General features: G+C 46.1%; 1 protein-coding gene across 1 annotated transcript in view; it reads right to left on the bottom strand.

Annotated features, from left to right (window-relative positions):
- ptprua (protein tyrosine phosphatase receptor type Ua) overlaps positions 1-11,529 on the bottom strand; it is a 200,781-nt gene extending 189,252 nt beyond the window's left edge. The window contains exon 1 of the mRNA XM_076301037.1: positions 11,303-11,529. Coding sequence (XP_076157152.1) covers positions 11,303-11,372 — 70 coding nt within the window. The 5' untranslated portion in view covers positions 11,373-11,529. The remainder of the gene's footprint in view (positions 1-11,302) is intronic.
- Positions 11,530-24,418: the final 12,889 nt, after the last annotated feature.

Raw genomic sequence — 24,418 nt, 5'->3', positions numbered from 1 at the left:
CAGCAGTTCTCCATGAAAACTATGTCCCAGACGACCCTCCTGATGATAATGAACTACCAACAAGTTCTGCCGTCTGCATTCCTGAGACCAGGGCAAAGGGGGTCCACCCACAATTAAATTGCCCTGTGCCCATAAAATGACATTAAGACCGAGCCTCATCCTTTTCACTCCAGTGTGTGTGTGTGTGTGTGTGTGTGTGTGTGTGTGTGTGTGTGTGTGTGTGTGTGTGTGTGTGTGTTTTCATGGAGGTAAACTGTCCCGTGTGTGTGGGTTTATTTAAGTAGATGGAGCAAGACGAGGAACCGCTCGGGAACAAGACGGAGGGAGTTTGGTAATCAATACTCCTTATGGTCAGCCATTTAGAGAGGGGGTGAAACACCTGCTGGACGGGAAGTGTGTGTGTGGGGGGGGGCACAAGATGGTTGTGTGTGTGTGTGTGTGTGTGTGTGTGTGTGTGTGTGTGTGTGTGTGTGCGTGCGGGGCCGTGCAGATGAGGGGGGTGGTATTTGCCAGCTGCTCTCCCAGGTGCCAGCCTGGCACACCTGTCAAAGTCACTGTCTCCTCTGACTCGGTGCCAGCGGAGTCCCTGCTGAACATGGGAGCTCAGGCGGGTTGGCGGGCACACGGGCATGAGAGGCAAGGAGAGAAGACGCGTGGGCACGGCACGCCAGTGGCACACCAAGGGCACAGACGGACTCCAACGAGGAGCACAACAGAGGTGGAGATAAGACAGGCAGAAGCAGATAACAATGGGAGAGAAATGGTGGAGATCAGCTAAGGAGGTCTTTGCAGAGAACAGGTGTGTGTGTGTGTGTGTGTGTGAGAGAGAGAGAGAGAGAGAGAGATTACTGAGACAGAGAGAGAGAGAGAAGAGAAAGAGGACAGTGTGGAATGGATGGGCAGTCACTTGAGTGTGTGTGTGTGTGTGTGTTTGTGTGTGTGTGTGTGTGCGTGAGTGTGTGTGTGTGTGTGTAAGAGAGAGATAGAGAGAGAGAGATGGGGCATGGGAGAGAAGATAGTGAGGATGATAAAGTGATGCAGAGCTCCAGAACACTCACTCATTTAAACTCCCATGATTCCTCTGAGCAAAGACTCTCTCTCTCACACACACACACAGAGATATATGCGCTGGAATAAGGGTCTCATCAAAGCCAACCGTTTTGCACACTTTGCACACCCCCCTGACTCCAATGCTCCTCAGCTCCTCTAAGTGTGTGAAGTGTCCTACAAGAAAGTGGCGAGGATTCCCTAAAGTGCAAGCGCAGTGAAAGTGTGTGTGTGTTTGTGTGTGTGTATGTGTGTGTAGTATCTGACTGGACCCATGAGTCTCCCCTTCCTTGCGTTCCCTTCACTTTCAAACTTTCCTCTCTAAACGTTCGTATCTGAAGTGGTGAAGGAGACTGTTTTTTTATTGCTGATCTTTCCCCTGGCCCACCCCCTTTAATGTCTGATTAGGCTCTTGTTTTATTTCTGGAGAAATATGGCGGCCATTTTCCTTGAGGAGCTCTAACTGCAGAAGCCTGTCAGCCACTTGTGTGCTGAATTAAGTGTGCTGTATCAATGACATGGCCAAGGTTGAAATGGAGCGAGTGCAGAAGGAAGAGAGAGAAAGAGAGAGAAAGAGAGAGAGAGAGAGAAGGAGAGGGAGGGGGGGTTAAAAGTTAGATGTGAGCACTGTATAACTTTGAAGACTTTATATGACTGGTGCCACACACACACACACACACACACACACACACACACACACACACACACACACACACACACACATAATGTGGTATGACAAGGTAGTTGTGCAGTTTTTGGTGCTCAAATTGCCACCACCCCATGACACATATGAATACACACACACACACACACACACACACACACACACACACACACATACACATACACACACATGTGTGAGTGACACTTCCTGACAGTCCTGCCCAGCAGAGCTAACTTTGCCCCGCCGGCTGACAGTTGTCTCAGTTACATCACACACACCCACACACACACACACACACACATACACACACACACACACACACACACACACACACACACACACACACACACATACACTGCAGTGAAAAATAGACAAGCAGCTCGCCTCGTCCTCCTTAGTGTGCCTGCCCCTAATCTCACGCCCGCATACTTGCAGGCACACTGCATGTGTGTGTGTGTGTGTGTGTGTGTGTGTGTGTGTGTGTGTGTGTGTGTGTGTGTGTGTGTGTGTGTGTGTGTGTGTGTGTGTGTGTGTGTGTGCATATCTGAATGCCTATCCCTATTTGCGACGTGGTCAGAACGACACTCTGATGCAGTGCCCAGGGGACGGCACTAGGGCCGTGTAGCGGTCAGTGAGTGAGTTACACCACATAAACACACCTCAGGTGGAACTCACCGAGGTGGAGGAGAAGAGACACCAGTCAAGGAGATTGTTTTGGAATACAGTATATCATTATTTATCCATAAAGTGTGTGTGTGTGTGTGTGTGTGTGTGTGTGTGTGTGTGTGCCAGAGAGACCTGAGAGCAACCCGTCCACTGACGGGCAAAACACGCCTCTACAGTCCAGCAGTGTCAACAACACAAGACGAGACTAGGCCACTGTCAAAGACTCTCTAAGAGTCGCAACTTTACATCATCTGATTGACGCACAAAGTCATACACATCTCCCACATCCCATAATGAGGCATTTTCTCACAGCGGGCAAAGAGGCAAATTACTGCCTTAAAGAAAGCCTTCTGTTCTCTCTCTCTCTCTCTCTCTTTTTGTTTGTTCGGATCACCACAGTAGGGTTGTCTGTGTACTTGTTCTTCTCTCTCTTTCTCTCTCTCTCTCTCTCTCTCTCTCTCTCTCTCTCACACATACACACACACACACACACACACACACACACAGAGAGAGAGAGAGTTGTCTGTGTGCTCGTTCTTCTGGAAGAGGCTGAAAGTTATTTATAAGTTGAGTTCTTGGCTGATTTCCAGCTCACTATGAGTAACGTATGCTCCATCTCTGTGATTACCAATTCAACAGGAAGCCGGGCAAACGCGCCACCATTAAGAGTCTGGAGACAGAGAGAGAGAGAGAGAGAGAGAGAATGAGAGAGAGAATGAGAGAGAGGAGTCTGTCGGATGTCAGTGTTTTTGTGTTTTGTGACATTCGCTTGAGAAGCGTGAAAATGGTGGCAGCACGCATCTCAAAGCGTTCAAAAGTCTGGACAGACGCCCCGCCCCATTCCGATCCCAGTTCTGCCGTTGCCACGGCAGCAGGCGGCTGGCACCCAGCCATCGTGGCAGGACTGGGAGCGTGGCACTTTAGCACGCCGCTGCATATCTGTCATCGCCGGCGCCGCGCCGTGAGAATAACACAGCGCTCAGGCTCAGCCGACAAGAGGCATCCCAAACAAGAAAGGCAGAGTGGGAGAACCGTCCCACCCCCCCACACACACACACACCTGCCCCCTCCTCCAAACTGTCACCATCGTCCTCCACAATTGACGCCTTGGTCAAGAAAATAGGTACTGTACTGTCCTCTTTTTTCGAACAAAGGTATTGTGTTGTCTATCGGGTATTGTTTATCAGGTCACACAAACACGTTTTTTATGCTCTTGTTCACAGATGGCTGCTCATTCCCCGTCGTTGTCGCCTGGCAAACAAACAGCAGAGATGGCAGACGGAGGCTCTCGGAGTGGATCACTCTCTAGCAGTTGCCCTCGCGGCCTGCCGTCTTCCCCCAGACCCTGCTACTGTGAATAAATACCGCATTGAATCACACGCGCACACACACACACACGCAGCTTGTGCTGACACTATCACACACACAGACAAACACACATATACAGACATGTACAGTACATATACACACACACATACACACACACACACACACACACACACACACACAATTCAAGTTTTCTTTGACACTCACATTCACAGACACACACACACACAGACACACACACATGAACACACAATTCATGCTCGCTCTGACACTCACACACGCACTGAGGCAGTCAGCCCCGCTCTACGAGTAGTGGCTAGCACAGAGCTCTGTCAGCCAGTGTTAGGCTTGCTGGCATTGAGCCATCTGTCCAGTAATGACTTGTTGGTGTTGGGAGTGGGGCTAGGTGGGTGGGTGGATGGAGAGAGGAGGGGAGGGGGGTAGGAAAACAGTGATACCACCTGGAGAAGGCAAGTGACAAGTGAACCCCCCCCCCCCCACATCCGCCCTCCTTTGCTTCCCACTGACACATGTCCCATGAGGCCTTGGGGCGGCGGAGGAGGATCACTGGGGATGTTGGGAGTGCTGTCAGGTACATTAGTGGATTGCGGCACTGACATTCTGAAGCACCGCGGGAGGGCCGACCAGGAGGCGGTCGCTACCGATCATCGTCACATCCGTGACGGAACACGGAGTTGGAGCAGGGAGGGGGGGGGGGATTGGGAGGTGTGCGCATTGCCGTGGCGACACGTTACTGTGGATAAAAAGTGTGGCCGTGACAACCTGTCTAACACACCTACGCACTAGCCAGCCCAACCTAAGAAGACGACCCCCTGCTCTCACACACACACACATAACACACACACACACACACACACACACACACACACACACACACACACACACACACACACACACACACACACACACACACACACCTTACTCAGCCAAGTACTTGTGTCAAAAGTCAACTGACGAAGTGAAGTGCTGCAGCAGTAAGTTTTCTTCCTTTTCTTTTTCATTGGTAAGTGTGTCTGCACTCCCCCATCTATTCTACCAGACCCTCACAAGAGGGTTTACTGGCATAACTTGATAGCTGTGCTACAAACGTGCTATAACTGTAATAACTCCGATACCCATGTTATAACGGCTTGGTAACTGTGATCACATCATTACAATGTTATAACTGTGTTACAACTGAGCTCATTCACACTCACTAGCACCTTCCTAGAGCAGGCATGTCCAGCTGAATCTTTCAGTAACATTCCTCCACGTATAGCCCCCAGCTCAGATAAAAAATTGCCCTTCGCTAAAACCCTAATTGACATCCCACCGTGCATCTGTCCAGAGCACTGAATGGCATCACATAGACTGGACTAAAGAATGTCCTCTCCATGCCCCCTCCCCCCGAACCCCAACCCTCCCAGAAAATGTGCAGTCAGCTCGGCCCGCTGTGATCCTGTTTCATGATGTCATCCTCCCAAGTTCTCTGCAGCTGTCTTCTTCTCGGTGAGGCTCAAGACCAGCGAGAGACGATGGTGAGATTTAGACAAGTCCTCCACCACTCTCACACCTAACTCTCTGTCTCCCTCTCTTTAGTTCTCTCTCTCTCTCTCTCTCTCTCTCTTCATTGCTGTCACTCATATCTCTTCCCCCTTCTTCCTCTGCCTCTATCTCTCTCTTTATTCTCTCTATCGCTCTCATTCTCTCTCTTTCCTTATTCTGCCCCTCTGTCTCTCTCTATCCATTCTATTCTCTCTGTTGCCCCCTCTATCCCTTCTCTCCATCTCTCTTTTCCCCTCTTTTGCCCCTCTCTCTCTATCCCTCTCCATCTCTCTGTAACTCCTCGCTCCATCTCTCCATCTCTGCCTCTCTTTCCCCCTCTCCCTCCGTCTCTCTCCGTTCCGCCTCCCCCTCCTCTTCTGTTTTTCCCCGAGCGAGGCATCTGCACCAATCATCTGGACTCTCACGGAGAGAAAAATGGCCCCTGCTGCTGCGTCTCCGAGCCCAAGACCCCTGTGCGACCCTGCGCGCCGATAACAGAGAATCATTTTTTGATAAAGGGGGGAGACGGAGAGGCACACGCGCAAGGAGGGAGTGCACACAAGTGTGTGTGAGGCTATGAGGGACGCACTGCAGTCTCTCTCTCTCTCTCTCTCTCTCTCTCTCTCTCTCTCTCTCTCTCTCTCTCTCTCTCTCTCTCTCTCTCTCTCTCTCTCTCTCTCTCTCTCTCTATTCAATAGAGCTTTACAAATACACTTTGTGTTGCCAAACATTTCTAATTACACAGGTAGTTTGTGGTAGCCTATAGAAAAACACACACACACACACGACTATTATCTTTATAACACACTTACACACTTATCCACTTATCCCCCCCCCCCCTCTCTCTATCACACACACACACACACACACAAACGTCACACACACACACACTCATATATATATATATAATCTATTTTTGAGTCATGGGGGGGGGGCTGTAAAGCAGTACTCCCTCCTCCTCTGCTGCCCTGTTCTGTCCCGCTTAAGCACAAACGGCCCTGTGTGTCTGATGGTTTGGTGAGGACTGCCTGTGCTGACGTGCGAGCCAGAGGGGGGGGTGTCTAAAGGATCTCCTGCAGTATGTAACGCTACGGCCATCCATTATATGAATGTGCAGTTAAGATCGCCATTCATGCCTGCCAGCCTCATCTAAGTGGCTAAGTACCTGCCTGTGTTTTTTTCGAAGGCCGACTTGATCAATTCTCCTGTGTGTGTGGTGTGTGTGTGTGTGTGTGTGTAGGGGTGGGCGATATGGACAAAAAATAATATCTCGATATTTTTTGTGATTTTGACGATAACGATAATTAGTCGATATCCTTTAAAAAATAGTTTTTGTTAAAGTCTGAGTTACTTTACAGCTCATTATTTATGAATAGCATCATTACAATAATAACCAATAACCTAACCTGTGAGTTTTTAACCAAATCAACCAATGCATTGTCACTCTGACACATTTCCAATTCTGCCCCCACTTGTGTGTGTGGCAATAACAGCTACATTAGAGAAGATGAATAGGCCTAACAGTTAGGCCTGTCACGATAACAAATTTTGCTTGACGATAAATTGTCTCAGAAATTATTGCGATAAGCGATAATATTGTCGTTCTGAGAATTTTCCTCGGGGAGAGGAAGACGGCCCACTTGTTTTTTTTCCCCAACTGGGAAAACTGCAGCGGATGATTGTGTTTTAGATGCATACATGTTTGTTGTGTTGCCGCTTTTAATTGCGACTGTTTTCCAACAAATGCGACACACCGACTCGTACACGTTCAGTGGTTCACCACGGGCATTCGGTTTAAATCCGAAATGCAGCTGCATTGCAGCTGTCGCGTTTGGCTTAGAAACCAATTCCATCTTTTTTGTCTCGAATAGGCATAGCCTATTCGAACTCGCAACTAGCTTTCTCTCTGCCTAGTGCCTACCGGTATACTTCTCACGCGGCTCTTTAGCTGCACTCTGTGGTAGGCTACGCCAGTAGTTCCGCCTCCCCACACACCATGCGACTGACAAGTGACTGACATGAGGGTTCACTCATGGTTACTCTAAGGACCCGAGAGGGAGAGAGAGACGAGGAAAACAAACAAGCATGCAAATGGCATTTATCGTGGCCAGAAAAATTATCGAGCTAATTTTAATTATCATGCGATTAATTGATTTATTGAATATCGCGACAGGCCTACTAACAGTTTCCCAAGAGAAAGTCTGAAGCTGAAGTTCCTTTCAAACCTTTACATAGGATTCACTGTAAAACTAAGCAGACCAACAGAGTACATCTCAGTTATTTCCTTCTATGTTTTGTTTAAGAGCAATCATGTAGGCTAGCATTCCAAGTTACAGAATAGAAACGAATGCGTTAGCTTATGGCTAATGTATATGAGAAATCCCATAGAGATGCTAACGGTTAGCATAATCGGTAAACTTAGATATTTAGAGCGAACTTCAGTCCATTTACAAAAGAGTTACATGAGAATAGTTGTTTGTTTACAACTGACTCAAAGGCTAATGTTTTCTCTGAATATAATACCGTGTAGGAAAAAACGTGACTGTCTCATCAATGCTACTTGAACAGAAGTAGCCGCATAAAATCCCAAGTAGGCTACTCTCGCTGCACAAAATAAATATTAGGCGTGCGTGGGACAACGTTTTAGCAGAGAATGTGTTTTAGGTTGTGACCCACTAGTGATCACGTGACACTTGCTCTGCTGCAGGCGCATACATCCTGGGAATGTATGAGTCTTCAATGCGTGATTTTGGGTGTTTTTCCCCATAAGTAATTTAAATACTCGATAATGTCAATTTGCACATCGTTAAAACAACAATCACGATATTATCGCAGACGATATATATCGCCCACCCCTATGTGTGTGTGTGTGTGTGTTTTAGAGAGAGAGACAGTGAGTGTGTGTGTGTGTGTGTGTGTGTGTTCGAGAGAGAGAGACAGTGAGTGTGTGTGTGTGTGTGTGTGTGTGTGTGTGTGTGTGTGTGTGTGAGAGAGAGAGACAGAGAGAGTGTGTGTGTTTATGTGTGTAATTCATCTATTGCTACTCAGGCACAAAAGCAGAAAAGTGATCATGAGAGGTTATTACGACGCGATGCGTCCAAAGCAATCTATCCAGTGTAGAGCATAGCAAACAAGGGAGGGAGTCTCTGGGCCACAGGAGCCCACGGCCAGCCAGTTTAGTGACGTGTGGTGTAGTGTAGCGTGTGTGTGTGTGGGGGGTTATTTTCAGAATCAGTCAGGGGTAGTGGACCAGCGAGAGGGTACTCCAGCAAGGCAGCCAGCTTCCCTGGAGAGCACAAGGAGAGAGAGGAGCGGGGGACAGAGAGAGAGAGAGAGAGAGAGAGAGAGAGAGAGAGAGAGAGAGAGCTGGTTCATTTACAGTGTGATTAAAATCAAACAGATGCACACCAGTGCACACAGCGTCCTGACCGCTCCACTCCACTCTGCCCTGGTTTGGCCAATTCACAATCCAACTGTGTGTGTGTGTGTGAGACAGCATATCTTTGCATGAGTCAATATTGTGCATGCATGTTGTGTGTGTGCGTGCTTTTAGTTTGAATAGGTATCTATGGCACAAACACTGCTCTCCTACATAAAGCACCCACCCAGCATCAGCAGCAGCAACTAAGGAACTGATAGAGAAAATGTTCATCAAGTCATGGTCATATCATGTAAAGGAATGGGGACATATTGGCATGGCTGTGTGTGTGTGTGTGTGTGTGTGTGTGTGTGTGTGAGAGAGAGAGAGAGAAAGAGAGAGAGAGAGAGAAAGAGACATATTGGCATGACTGTGTGTCTATGTGTGTGTGTGTGTGTGTGTGTGTGTGTGTGTGTGTGTGTGTGTGTGTGTGTGCGTGTGTGTGTGTGTGTGCGCACGCGCGCATGTGAGAGAGAGACTGCCTGACTATTCATGCCAAACCCTCACATTAGATTACCCCCCACACACACACACACTTACACACACACCCCTCCTTCTGCCCACAGTGCTGGCATGATGTGCCCAGTGATCAGGCACTGACGGCCGGCATGCCATGCTTGAGCGGGCATTCAAAGGGAAGCCGTCCTCGCAAGCCCCCCAGGAACCGTTCCCACTTGTCAGCCGGTCAGCGCAAATAACAAACAGAGCAGACAACAACATAATACGCCCTGCCAGAAAGTGTCAGCGAGCAGATATTTTAGACAGTCTATATAAACACATTTTTTATAGGGGCTCCTTTCTAATGGTTGCTTTCAAAGTGATTTGTCCTCAAGGTGAGGTGAGACCTTGAACATTTAATAAACAGTCTGTTTTTAATGGGCATGAAATTCAAAAACGACTCCGTCAGTTGCTGAAAAAGAACTGGAGCTTTGTCCTCACAAGCCAGTAATTTATATCCATTCAAAATAAAAAAAAACTTTTGAAAGTCGTTTTGCAAAAGGCATAACATACAGCATTCACCATAACCTTGGGTGTTGCACAGGCCTGGAAGCCATTCCTTTTGCTTTGCCACTGCCTAACCTGATTCTGAGGGAGATTGCGAGAGAAACGCAAATATGCCCGATGTGAGGAAGGCAAGTCAACCGAAGCGCAGAGGCCAGGGCCGGGGGTCAACAGTTCCCAAATACACTGTCAGCAACAAAAGAGTGGCCTGCGGCCAGGCAAACCCGTTCCAACGGACATCGCTTTTTGACCCGCCCCTGTAGAATAATTATATTTCCAAGAAACAGGCGACAACAAAATTCAATTAAAAAATCCATTGGTTTTGTTTTCCGACCAAATCGTGTTTCTCAGCGCTGATATTGTCAAGTATGTGCCCATGGCTAATAGAGGAAGAAGTAGTCAGTTTGAGCCTAAATAGGCTATAGGCTGCAGCCAATGTGAACACTTTCAGTGCTTTCGATGTAGAAGTCAAGTTTTACAATGGATAGTCTATGGCTTTCCAAGATAACATTAAAATTCAATATTTAGATATGCACCATAATATGGTGTAGCCTACTATAAATCAGGCTAATACATTTTGGCCATAGTGACGATGTAGCAACACACTGTGAATTGATAAACTCCAAACAGAAAAACAAATAAGCATAATAACTAAATATAGAGTAGCCTACTAAAATGAATGAATTAATTGATGGATGTGAATGACCACGGCTGTCCTTAAACTTTCTCTCCTCACAGATTTTCATTTTGAGCCGAATCTCTCTCACTCGTTCACTCTCCACACACGTAGGCTAACACACAGATACACACGCACACAGAGTTACAACGCAGATGCCCTGCAATTTAGACGACAATAACTAGGGAGCTTATCAAGTCAACCAATTCTGGTAAATAAATAACAGTATGAGACTCCATAATATCTGTTGGTTTTTTTTGCCCTGAACTAGACAAACCTGACGCGCTGAGGCCACCTGGATTGAACTAGTAAAGAAGCTATATCCTACGGAGTGCTTTAAGACTATGGTGATCTTTATTTCTATAAGTAGGCTATCTGCTGCAGGAATGCAACACAGAGGAAATCTTACATTCACGCATTTAAGTTGAACAAGCACATTAGTGTTGGTAGGCTACTAACAGACCCACAATTCGTTTTTTTTTCGAAAGCAGACATGGAAAAAGAACACAAAAAGCTCTTTCGGCACATCTAAACTGGTGCTTATACACGGCATAATCAACCTTTTTGACAGACCGTCTTTTATCAACGGCTGTCTGTCTCACTTTAAACCTGAAGCCGCAAGACAAACCCCAACTGTCACTCATTGTTCCTTCACACACCAACTTCCACGACCGGTTACTCGGTTCTTTATAGCAAAAAATATTCATAATGCGTTTCGAGTGTACAACTTAGGCTAACTTGTTACTGGAAAGTTAATAGGCTACATCTTTAAGCACAGATATGTCCGCTTGATATCAAGTGGCGACACATGTCCTTACATTGAGTAAGCAACCTAAAACTACCAGAGACAAGATCCGCTTTGGGCTGAATGAAACTGTATCTGTCTCTACACCCGAGACTGCGTGCCTATTTCTCTGGTGCGTTCACTTTAGATGTGAATACAATAAATTTGCCTTACCTGTTGGTCCTTCCAAATTTTCCGCGTATACCCTTACAAATAACATCAGTAGAAAAGCTCCAGAATTCATGGTAACGTCTTTTAGTTCCAGTTCCTTGCGTGTAGGCAGTTGGTTGAAATCCTAAACAGTGACTCCGACTCCGGAGACTGGAGTGAAGTTGCGCATTGATTGCTGATATCCTGCCGGAGCATGTATTGAGTTTCCGCGAGAGACGCAGCAGCAGCAGCAGCAGCAGCCACCCGACCCGAGCTGTGCCAGCTGACGTCAGGACAAACAATTCAAAAGTGAACCTTTTTCTCTCCCTCGCCCCTCAACAGTCATTTTTCGCCCCACGCGAGAGACGCTAAAGACCTGGTGAAGGGCGCCCCCTTGTGACTTTTGCAGCGCAACAAAAATACGAGCCAAACAGCAGTTTTCATTCAGCTCACCAACCACCACAACCACTAACGTTCAAACGGCAGGCACCTGTTATCGAACGTGTTAACATAATAAGCGCTAACACGTCTTTTGATGATTGGTTATAGGCTAAATCAATATAGGCCTACCGCTTATCTATGTGGCACCAATTGCGTAGCAATTGAGTAGCCTAGGCTACATAAAGGGCACCAGTAACCAACATTTGGTTACTTCTTGTTGTGTCCTACTGACATTTGATGCTGCTAGTAGCTTTGTGTAAGGTTGCCTGTAAATAAAATGAAAACCCAGTTGGATCAAATCAAATGTCTGAACTGAGACATTTTCATATTCCGTTACTGTGGTTTATGAACCACTAGTCTGTGCTTTAATGATAACCTTAATAAAAAATGAGTACTTGATGTGCATGTCATTTATATAACAGTTTCATTTAGGCTTAACATCCTCAAGCTAACTGGCACATGTATTGGCCACACGACCATGAGCTGGCTCTCTCACACACACACACACACACACACACGCACACACATATTTTCTCTCTTACACACTCACACAGACACCACACACACACACACACACACACACACACACAATCAGTCCGATCACATCTCCATCTCTTTTTTATGATGGCATGCCTTTTGTGAGGCAGCCCTGAGAGGCATGTCATGGAGAAACATTTTATGAAGACAACACGAACAACACTCTGGTTCTGACTCATTAGCTTCAATTTAAAACCAGCCATCTCTCTCTCCTCTCTCTCTCTCTCTCTCTCTCACACTCTCTCTTTCCTCTCTCTCCTCTCTCCTCTGTTCTCTCTCTCTCTCTCTCCCTCCATCATTTTACCTTGGAAGCAGAGCATGTCACTGGAATGAATGATAGTGAAGCTGAGCGCCTGGCTAAATTTTCTGTAAAATATGCTGACCTTTCTCATGGCAGTGTTTGCGTTTTTTTTTTTTTTCACCGGCCAAGCTTGTAGGCAGGACTCCTGGAGCATTACCATAAATATGAATTTATGCATATCACAAATCAGGACTTTGTCCTCTTTAGATAGTGGAAATAATCAAACTGCTTTCTTTGCAGTCATGCAGTCTGTTTAATTCGATGTGTGTGTGTGTGTGTGTGTGTTGGGGGGGAGGGGGGTTCCTGCTTGCCTCAGTCCTGAATAGATTTACTCTGGGAAGGAATGAAATCAGTTTTCGGGGTTTTTGGTCAGAGAAAGCTGAGGAGAGTGCAAAGGGTCTTAGTGCCTATTTTGTTCCTCCCTCTGTGTCTCGCATATAGGCAGACATAATGGTTTGTCTGGTACCAAGCACAGCATTGAAGTCATTTTCTTTTCTTAATATCAATTCTCCAATCAAATCAAGTTGAGCTTGAGTGCACAGTCGATAAAAGAAAAGGATGGAATCCAATTCTCCTCAGCCAAGGGAAAGTGCGAACGGTAATCAAATGTTTAATTAATGTCGCACAGTGCCGCACTCCCCCGAGCACAAAGCTTGTTATAGCCATAACGATCGCATTTATAAACGCCAGAAACAATGTCAGAGGAACTCAAGATCAAGTCTTCAAGTCTGGGGGAGGGGGAAGGGGGTGTAAGTGTGTGGTGGTGAGTAAGACAGTATAAAGACCCAGCATTGGCCTAAAATCAATCAGGATTATTAAGCCAAAGGACTTCACCCAATGGGATCGTGAACAGAATTGAAATCAAAGGTGATTTGTGAATGTTGTTTCTGTTGAGGCCTTATGGATTCAGACATTAGACTCAGTGGTTGTTTTTTTTTTTGTTTGTTTGTTTTGTTTTATGAAAAGTGCTCAGCGTCAAGGAGAAATATGGTAACGGTGCCGATATCCACTCCAGTCTTTCCCCAGGCACTTGTGCAAGGGCCATTGGCATTCATATTTCAAAGTGGCAAATACAATGTCACAACACGAGCTAGGGTACCCTGGCATATCTACTGCAAATAACAATGAAAATCAACAGTGTGAGTCTATCATGCCTGAGGGGCAGCCTGTTGGTTGGTGACTGATGTGTTACTGTGTGTGAATGTATGTGGCGGTCTGCTATTTGTATACACATGGGTACCATGTACATTTTCAAGGTCCACGACAAGAGTAGAGAGGGTGAGTTTGATCTTTTTTTGTTATTTTAAAAAAATTGAAAAAATAAATAACTACACAGTATGAGAATTATTATGATGAATTATTAAGATTGTGATGAACAATAAAGTGACATTTACATTGTTGCATATAGTTTCAGTTCCAGAACAGCCAGAAGTGATTCATTCCCTTTGAGGAATCACAGACCACATGACATGTGGATCAGTCCGAACGAGTGCCGCGCGAATCCGTATATCCTGCAGATCCAATCCAACAGAGACAACAGAGGACTGCATAGCTATGGTAATGCTCGACACAATCAGTACATTTATTATAAATTCAGCATTATCTGCCAATATATCCATGTTGTTCAACTGTGAAATAGTATAAAACCTTTACGTCAGCATTTTGATGGTCCATAAGCATGACAAGATACACTACCTGCTGATGTGCTTCCATTTGTTCTCTCTGTGGTTAGTAGTGTGGTGTCAGTGTCTGGCTGCGGGCAACATGTGGAAATCGGTGCTGAAAATATGTAGCAATGTAAACTCACATTCACACACACACAAACTCACACTCACACGCACATGCACGCACACACACACATACGCACACACACACGCGCGCACGCACACGCGCGCACACACACATACGCACACACACACGCGCACGCGCACATACGCACACGCACATACACACGCACACGCACACGCACACGCACACACAGACACACACACACACACACACTTCACAGTCCAGAAACCTTCAGGGCTCTGTGTGTCCTTGTGTGAAAGGCAGTGGACTGCACTGAAGGGCCTGGCCAAGCACTGTGAGCATTTGGTCCTCTGAACTCCACTTGCTCAGCATAAGAAAGGAAGGAGTGGAGAGAAAGAGAGAGGGAAAGAAGGACAGAGAGAGAAGACAGAAAGAAAGAAAGAAAGAATGGAAAGCTGAGCGTGGGAATGAGGAGGCAGTGGAAAGTACAGTAACTGCCCAGAGCGAGGACAAGAGGAGGAGGAGGAGGAGGAGGAGGAGTTGGGGATGTGGGGGCAGAGTTGGAGAGGTGAAACCAGGGGAATTGCCAGACTGGTGGATATGCAGGGTACACATCTTCACACACACACACACACACACACACACACACACACACATGCACACACACACACACACACACACACACACACACACACAGGGCCCTGCATGTCCTGTAAGTAGCAACATGTGGTAGGTCATGTGAGGCCATGAGAGGGATTTGAGTGTGTGAAGGCATGTACTCTATGTATATGCTCATCATGAGTATGCTGTGTGTGTGTGTGTGTGTGTGTGTGTGTGTGTGTGTGTGTGTGTGTTGAGGGGTTAGGTTGAGTCAAAGAAAAGGAAGTGGCTGGCTGGCATCAAGCATCTCAGTTCAAAGAGGGCACATCGTCATGACAGCACCACCCTCCGACATCCCAACAGTGCCATGTCAGTCATACTGACATCCCAAGACTCTGCTCTCACACATGCACACACACATGCACACACGCACACCCACACCCACACAGCATTTATATTATGAAATGAGAGAACGACAAGCTGCCAACAACACTGTACTCTGATGCCAACATGCTACTGGGCTTCTACAAGAGTAACGTGCATGGTCCCTCACTCTCATACTTCTCTTGGTTGAACGTGGTTGAAGATGCACATTAACAGAATCTCTGCATGTTCTTCGCTTGGTTCAGACACACGATCATTTACATAATGGCTGTCGAAAAACTTGGAGGGGAGATAGTGTAAGAGCCGGCTAAATTCGGAGTTCCAAATGTCCAGTTATGTTGTTCAGATAAGATCCAACCGCTTGATATCCGCAGAACCAAATTTCCCTCACGGGATCAAAAGAGTATATATAAATATAAACATGCGGACTTACACCTGTCTGAAAGCAGCTTGTGTGTGTGTGTGTGTGTGTGTGTGAGGACAACAAAGCTGCTCTCCTGTTGCTATATCCTGCTGTTTAGGTCTGACATGTCAGATCCTCCTATAGAGCACAGAAGCTCTGCTGGCGTGTACAAGAACACCTGCTGAAGTTCAATAACACTAATGTGCCAGTGTGTCACACTCACTCACCAGTGTTGGGAGTAATGCATTAAAAAAGTAATGTAATTACAGTAATGCATTGCTTTTTTGCTGTAATGCAGTAATGTAAGGCATTACCAATACAATTTCAGTAATATTTTACTCGGTACAATTTTCAGTAACTTTGCTGAACTTTACTTTGCTTTTTAATCCAAAATTGAGAAATGCTCAATTGGCACCAGAGAAGATTATCCAAGAATTAAAAAAGTCACCTATGCTGGTCCTGGAATTTTATTGCCTTGTTTAGATGACTGTAGAAAGGGAATTTGAGTTATCTCTGCCATTCGTGCAATAGATCTAACATGGTTAGGCTATACTTCTCATTTCAAGCAGTGAGAATAACTAAAATGTTGCTTTTACAGACAAAGATCGTAGCCATTATTCTCAAACTATTTGCATTAAGTCTACACCACTGTAAGTGTAAGGAAAGGCAACCAGCAATGATGAGACCCATTGTCAACATACAATTTCACTATGGCTATATTTTACTATATTAAGTTGTGAGTGACCTTTGGCCTTTGGGGCCTACATTGTCCCATGAGCCATAACTGCAACCATTATATTGTTCTTTTGTTAGCCTTAAGCCTAGCTCAGTCATTATGCCATACCACATCACCTCCTGCCGTGTAATGAGCTGCATTGAACACATGAAGATCTGTTGAGAACACCAAATCCATATTTCCTGTTATTTTGGTGAAAGTAATGTAAACGTAGTGTAATGCCTTACAATTCAAAGACAGTAATATTGTAATGTAACAAATTACTTTGAGATGACAGTAACAAGTAATAAATAATGCATTACACTTTTAAAGTAACTTGCCCAACACTGTCACTCACTCACTCTGCTTCTCATGCCGTTCACACCAGGAACAGTAACTGTAATGAATAGTTATGTGTGTGTGTGTGTGTGTGTGTGTGTGTGTGTGTGTGTGTGTGTGTTTGTGTGTGTGTGTGTGTGTGTGTGTGTGTGTGTGTGTGTGTGTGTGTGTGGGGTGTGTGTGTGTGTGTGTGTGGGGTGTGTGTGTGTGTGTGTGTGTGTTTGTGTGTGTGTGTGTGTGTGTGTGTGTGTGTGTGTTTGTGTGTGTGTGTGTGTGTGTGTTTGTGTGTGTGTGTGGGGTGTGTGTGTGTGTGTGTGTGTGTGTGTAAGTGTGTTTGTGTGTGTGTGTGTGTGTGTGTGTGTGTGTTTGTGTGTGTGTGTGTGTGTGGTGTGGTGTGTGTGTGTGTGTGTGTGTGTGTGTGTGTGTGTGTGTGTGTGTGTGTGTAAGTGTGTTTGTGTGTGTGTGTGTGTGTGTGTGTGTGTGTGTGTGTGTGTGTGTGTGTGTTTGTGTGTGTGTCCGTCTGACTTCTGACCAGGCAACATACAGTATAGTGGCCTGACAAAGACTGATCTTCAACATGTTTTTAAGTCACACTCTGTCAGTTTATTGATCTCCCTTTTTCTCTGTCTATCTCTGTCCCTTTCACATCATGTGCTCAGACACATGCACACACTCTGTAGAACACACTCTGTAGAACTAATCAGATCTCTCAGATTCAGAAGTTCCTATCACACATTGGGTTAAATGCATGTGGTCCTGCTACGTCTCAATCAATGATGGAGAGTGAATCCAGGTTGGCTCACACCCTCCTGTGTTTTGGCAGTTGTAACACAGCACTCCTTTACACTCCTTTACACCCCTCCACCGCTATCCTTCTCCCTCTCTCTCTCTCTCTCTCCTCTTCAGGTTTAGCTGTCCCCCTGTAACTTGGCAGTAATTGCCAGACAACATGGCAGCCCGAGCCGCGCAATGCTCATCTGCGCCGCGCAATTACACGCTCCCTGAGGGGCTCACGCCGAAAAAACGCTCGCCGGGAATGAACTCGGCCACGGCCAGGTGATGGCGGAGGCGACGGCTCGCTCATATTAAGCAGCCGCCCGCCAACCCGACCCAATGCTACGGCTGGATTAGAATATAGATTAGCTCATCTCCACTCTCTCTCTCTCTCTCTCTTTCTCTCTCACTGGACTGAGCAAAGTGCAAAGTGAATGGGTGGGAGGCGTGGGGAGAAGGTGCAGGGTACTTGGGTTATCATATCAATGAATAGCATACGTTCGAACACACACACACACACACATCCCAATGAGTCATTGTGATCAGTTTTTGAGTGACAGGTGCTGAGATAAAGCCTTTAATAGCTCAAAAAATATGATAGATATGATAATAGCTAGAGAGAGAGAGATAATCAGATAAGATAGGAGCATAGATAATAGGATACTTTCTGAATTACAGCTGAATATGAAGTGATAAAAAGATAGTAGCTTTATTTAAAAAATAAAAATAAAGACCTTGGGAGGAGCATAAGTGGAATCTGAAAGATTCAGGGATCTGCAGACCCTAGAGTCTAGGACATGCCAACTCAAGTCAGCTGTTTTTGTCATTTCCACTCCTTCATATGTCACCAGTGTTGGGCAAGTTACTTCAAAAGCGTAATGCATTATTTATTACTTACAATATTACTGTGTTTGAATTGTAAGGCATTACACTACGTTTACATTACTTTCACCAAAATAACAGGAAATATGGATTTGGTGTTCTCAATAGATCTTCTTGTGTTCAATGCAGCTCATTACACGGCAGGAGGTGATGTGGTATGGCATAATGACTGAGCTAGGCTTAAGGCTAACAAAAGAACATAATGGTTGCAGTTATGGCTCATGGGACAATGTAGGCCCCAAAGGCCAAAGGTCACTCACAACTTAACATAGTAAAATATAGCCATAGTGAAATTGTATGTTGACAATGGGTCTCATCATTGCTGGTTGCCTTTCCTTCCACTTACAGTGGTGTAGACTTAATGCAAATAGTTTGAGAATACGATCTTTGTAAAAGCAACATTTTAGTTATTCTCACTGCTTGAAATGAGAAGTATAGCCTAACCATGTTAGATCTGTTGCATGAATGGCAGAGATAACTCAAATTCCCTTTCTACAGTCATCTAAACAAGGCAATCAAATTCCAGGACCAGCATAGATGACTTTTTTAATTCTTGGATAATCTTCTCTGGTGCCAATTGAGCATTTCTCAATTTTCGATTAAAAAGCAAAGTAACTTCAGTTACTGAGAATTGTACTGAGTAAAATATTACTGAAATTGTATTGGTAATGCCTTACATTACTGCATTACAGCAAAAAGCAATGCATTACTGTAATTACATTACTTTTTTAATGCATTACTCCCAACACTGTATATCACACATACGGGGGAAGGTTGAATTTCATTTCTTTCAGGCAGTGATGAATGATTGAGATTTCCAGTACAGGGCTTGTGATTTCTCATGGGGGTCCACAATCCCCTCATGGCGCACAGAACGGATACAGGACGCTTACAAAGACAAATACATCAAATGTGAAAAAGCGACTGTAGTTGGAAAAAACTAACGATGTGACCGCAAACCTGATGAGACAAATTCCACTGTGTTATTCAGAGCGCAGCGTAGCAGAGCGGAGCCATAGGGCTTGATGAAAATGCATGTGTGGTGTGTCCCAGACATTCACTGCTCTGTGCAGTCAAGTGGATGGCTCTGGGTCCTTCTGACAGTCAATTCCCACATAAAGATATACTGGTGCTGCTCTCCCGCACCCCCCCTTCCCATGCACCGAGTGATAAGACACGAGAAAGAAATTCTCTATGAGTCGAGAGAGCAGGAATATCTCCACGAGACAGACAATGCACTCCTGGGCTTGGGCAAGTGTGTGCTGTTGCCGTGTGTTACAGCGAAACCTATGGAAATGAGTCTCACCATACTATGTCCCCCAGGCCACCACTCTCTTCATGTCACATCACTGGCTCTCTCTCTCTATCTCTCTCTCTCTCTCCCTCTTCATCTCACTGCAATGCTTCTCTATGCCTTTCTCTTTTCCACATCAACTCTCCAATGCTTCTCTCCATCTTTTTCTCTCCATCTCTCTCTGTCTTTCCCTCCCTCTCTCTTTGCGTCCCCTCTCTCCCTCGTCTCTTCGCGGTCCGTTATCTCTCCCGCTCGTCCCCTGTTCTGCTCTGGGAAGCCCATGCATTTGAATGATCATCAGCCCCTATTCAAACTCGACAGACCCTCTCCATGGTAGCACGGCACTTGGTCTGTGGCATTTTAACAAGACACGACCGCCGCAGCTCAGCCGCCTTCGTTCGCACGCCTCATCTTCCTCGCCGCTCTTGTCGGTCCGTTTTTCTAAGTGGTTATTAGCTGATTCTGTTCATTTCACCGACTCTATTCTTCTCTTCTTCCCTCGTTTACCTGTCATTATTCTCGTTCTGCTCGCCGCTTTCCCACGAAACCACACACCATTGAAGAGTCATCTAAAATGGTGTAGGTTATGTCTGTGAACGTTAACTTCCAAAGGGCTGGACCTCTGTCTGCCTCAGGTTATTTTGAAACAGTCCATTGTTATGCACTGAAACACACATCATGCATCAATGCAAAACAAACATGAATATATTTATTTGGTGGAAGTGGTGGCTGTTAGGGATGGGCGACATTAAATATATTGATGTATATTTTATGGTATTTTGTTTGTTTGTTTTAAGTATTCTACTTGTGTCTTTTATGTGTGGTTGTCTTGAGCCCCTAAGTTCCACTTAAGGGACGTCTTGATGCTTCAGCGTACTTAGACATTTTGAGTAATTCTATGTTTCAAACTTTGTGGGAACTGTTTTGGGAGTTGGGCTTTTCTGTATCAGCATGACTGTTGCCCAATGCACTAACCAAGGTCCTTAAAGACATGGCTGGGTGTGTGTTTGGTGTGGAAGAACTTGACTGGCCCACACAGAGCCGTGATCTCAACCCCATCGCACACCTTTGGAATGTACAAGAAGGAGATGGCGAGCCAGCCAGGGCTTCTCGTCCGACATCAGTGTCTGACCACACACTTTCTTCTGGATGGATGGGCAAACAAATCCAACATACGCACTCTGAAATCTCGTGGAAAGCCTTCCCAGTAGAGTGCAAGCTGTTGGATTTAGAATAGGAGGTCATAAAAGTTCCTGTAGGTGTAATGGTCAGGTGCCCCAATACTTTGTCTATAATATAGGGTATATTACTAATATCCCGATGACAAATAATCTTTATCATATGGAGGACTTCTGTGGACGATACAATGAGGCACATCCCAAGTGTCCAGACTAGCTGCTGCTAGTTGTCCAAGTAATACATATCCCATTACACTGTCAAAGACTTGTCAAAGTGTAATTTCTAAATCCATCCATGGTTCATTTTGCAAATGTATTTCATGTTGAATAACTCACAATTTCCTCTTCAGTTGTCCGAGACACCCGCTCTGGGGATTTATTTAAACTGGTCAAAAACCTTTTTTATAGGCCTAGGCTATCTGTTAGCACCAGCCATTCATGCATGCAATCAGAAAGTGATTTAAATCCCATCTAATTTGATGCGTGCGGATCTTTACAAATGGTAATTACAGTCGGCCCTGATGCGGTCTAATATGCAATGCAGTGACTCACCTAACGATCATATCCCATTAATGCCAATTCATTCACTCTCTCTCGGGGGCTTTTATTCTCCTAGTAGACCAGCCAGCGTCTGAGATATTCATGCGCTGTATTTATTTCAGTCGCAAGGAAGAGGAAGAGGAAGAGGAGGGGGCCTATGAGTTGAATCAGATGTCTCGAGCGCAACTAATAAAAAGTTTCTGCCGTCATCAGGGGGGGATTGCAGTGCAGAGATGAGCCGTGAACGGTTTGACAGGGATCTGATTGAACAAGCCGCTATTTTGATTTTGTGTGACTGTTACGCCAGGTGGAGGGGCAAGGGGGAGTTGGACCGAAGGGGGGGGGGGGGGTCGCTGGCAGAGGAGTGTGATAATGAGAGATATGGGGGGGGGGGGGGGTGTTGAGGACAGGAGAGAGGGGGAGTTATGTGTGTGTGTGTGCTTGTGTTTGCGGGAAACTCCTGATTAGCCAAAGACACACAGCGCACTCACGCACCGGCGCTATGCCCTGTCGCTGCGGCGGGCATGTGTGAACGCGTGATAAGGAGGACAGTGACAGACAGGGTGGCGATCGCGTGCCCCATCGTCTCGCTCCCGCACGTAAACAAGGGGAAGCTCCTATCTCCACGGCTGAGTGACAGGGTTCGCACCTCTGTCTGTCTCTGCTCTGCTCTTTCTCTTCCTTTCTCTCTTTCTTTCTTTGTTCCTTGTCCCTCGCTCCCTTGCTATTTTCATCCTGCCCCCGCCACCCCCCACCCACCCCTTCATCCCGCAGTCAAGCAATCAAAGGCAAAGTCACACCTGCTGTCTCCGAGGAGGGCAGGATGGACTGGCGGACGGGCGACTACTCACCCGTGGCTGCCAGCGTGCCTGGCATCGGGGTGACAGGGTGGCATCGACTTGTCCGAGCTGCCAGGCCAATATCTCTCCTGCACACAGCCGCTGCCACCCCTCCCCCCACACCCTGCAAGACTTGACTGACTGGTCCACACACACACACACACACACACACACACACACACACACACACAATGGCCTCATGGCTCTTACCGCTTAAACCCTTCCTCTCTCCTTGGCACAGGTATTAAATAGCTTTTAAATACCTTTCCTTCGTAGCAGATTTACTAGACTTGATAAAAAGAGAGTGGAAGCAGCTTTTACATCTAAAGCCTCCTGAAACACTATCACTCTTAACCCCATCCACTGGATCTACTCCTGGGCCAGAATTATTCTTCTATAACCATATATTTTATCAGAACATTTGTGGGCCCTCGTCCGACCGCCGTTCACCCCAAAATGTGCACCGCAGATAAGAAAGGGGAAAAAAATTCAAAGAAATCTTATCGGTGCTGTATACATTTATAGAGGCTACAAAGCCATCAGATAAAAGGCAGAACTAGCAGAGTAATGGAATAAAGGGTAAACATGACTCCAAAACATCTTTCTTGACATGAGGTTAAGTGGACTAATGTGGAAAATGTTCACTTTCAGAGGATGTATCTATGTTCCTTTGAATATTAACCAAAATAGTTGACCAAATCTGGGAATCTACACATGTTTACTCCCTCCCTGTCAACATCCAATGCATGGGAAACAAAAAAAAAGTCCATGTCTGCCTTTGAGCCGGAAAACAAGGTGGCACTTTAGTTAGCCTGCAGGACAATAAGGGGGGACAGGGCGTGCTTGGGTGGAGGAGGAGCACAGATTCAATAATACACTGTGAGGAGGGACTATTGTGGGCTTGCTGACAGCTGAGATGGCGTAACACAATGTGAAGTACAGGGGTCTCGTTTCCTCTAAGTGGCCACTGAGTGGTGAAACTTAATGCCACACTGGACCCAGTGACTCTCCTGCCTGCACAGGCAACTGCAGGTGAGAACCTGATCGGAGAGGTACAGCTTGTTAGAAAGCTGCAGCAATCCTGTCTAACACAGACACACACACACACACACACACACACACAAACATACACCTGTCTGAGCTCCCAACCTCCACCAGGTAGAGTGTGACACAAAATGACGTCTCGTTTATCCAGCCTGACCCAACAAACAGCTTTTCATCTAAGCCTGAGAACAAGATTCTGTGAGCCACAATGGCCCACACATGCAGTCACACACACACACACACACACACACACACACACAATAGTTCTCTCTCAATACGCACACTGTTTATATCTCACTCACACACATATCCCTCTCTCCCATAAACACACACGTACACACACAGACACACACACACACAGACACACACACACACACACAGTAACATAATCTCTGTCACTTAGTCACACACTCAGTCCTTCACACATACACAAACTTGTACACACAGGTATGGGTTGAGCTGAGAACATGGCACGTTGCCATCCTATCTTCTTCCTCCTCCTCTCTCTCTATCTCTCTCTCTCTCTCTCTCTCTCTCTCTCACACACACTCACACACTCACACACACACACACACACACACAGTGTCTGATGGCACAGTAACACATCCTGTCAGTGTGGCTCAGCCCCGGTGACAGGCCCACCCGTACCGACAGCATCCCGTGACACGCCGGATTAGAGCCAGCATGGTGGCACGTCGGAGGGGAGCCGACACAGAGATTAAGGCTGCCGAGACACACTATTTTTTACCATTTATTGATACAGCAAACACTTACTCATATTTACACACACACACACACACACACACAACGGCATAGAGACACACACACACTCTCTCTCTCACACACACACACACAAACACACAATTGCATAGACAGACACACACACTCACTCACACAAACACACAACTAGACAACTGCACCCACAAGAGCAGTCCTGTAGTCAGCCAGGTGGACCTCTACTGCTCCCTGCTGGCTGGTGAGTGGTGTAGCATATTTACACAAGGTTATTTATCAAAAACAAACAAACAAACAAACCTCATCATATTATGGCAGATGATATTAAACTTTTAACAGAATATTTCCCACTGATAACAGTGTCCTGTCTCTAGAATGGGTGGTA

Source organism: Alosa pseudoharengus, unplaced genomic scaffold (assembly GCF_046254945.1).
Source record: "Alosa pseudoharengus isolate Yale_2024_CS ecotype anadromous, Long Island Sound unplaced genomic scaffold, YU_APseudo_1.1 YU_APseudo_1.1_scf_23, whole genome shotgun sequence".
NCBI lineage: Eukaryota > Metazoa > Chordata > Actinopteri > Clupeiformes > Clupeidae > Alosa > Alosa pseudoharengus.
The sequence above is the reverse complement of the archived record's forward strand: the minus strand, read 5'-3'. Positions and strand labels throughout refer to the sequence as shown.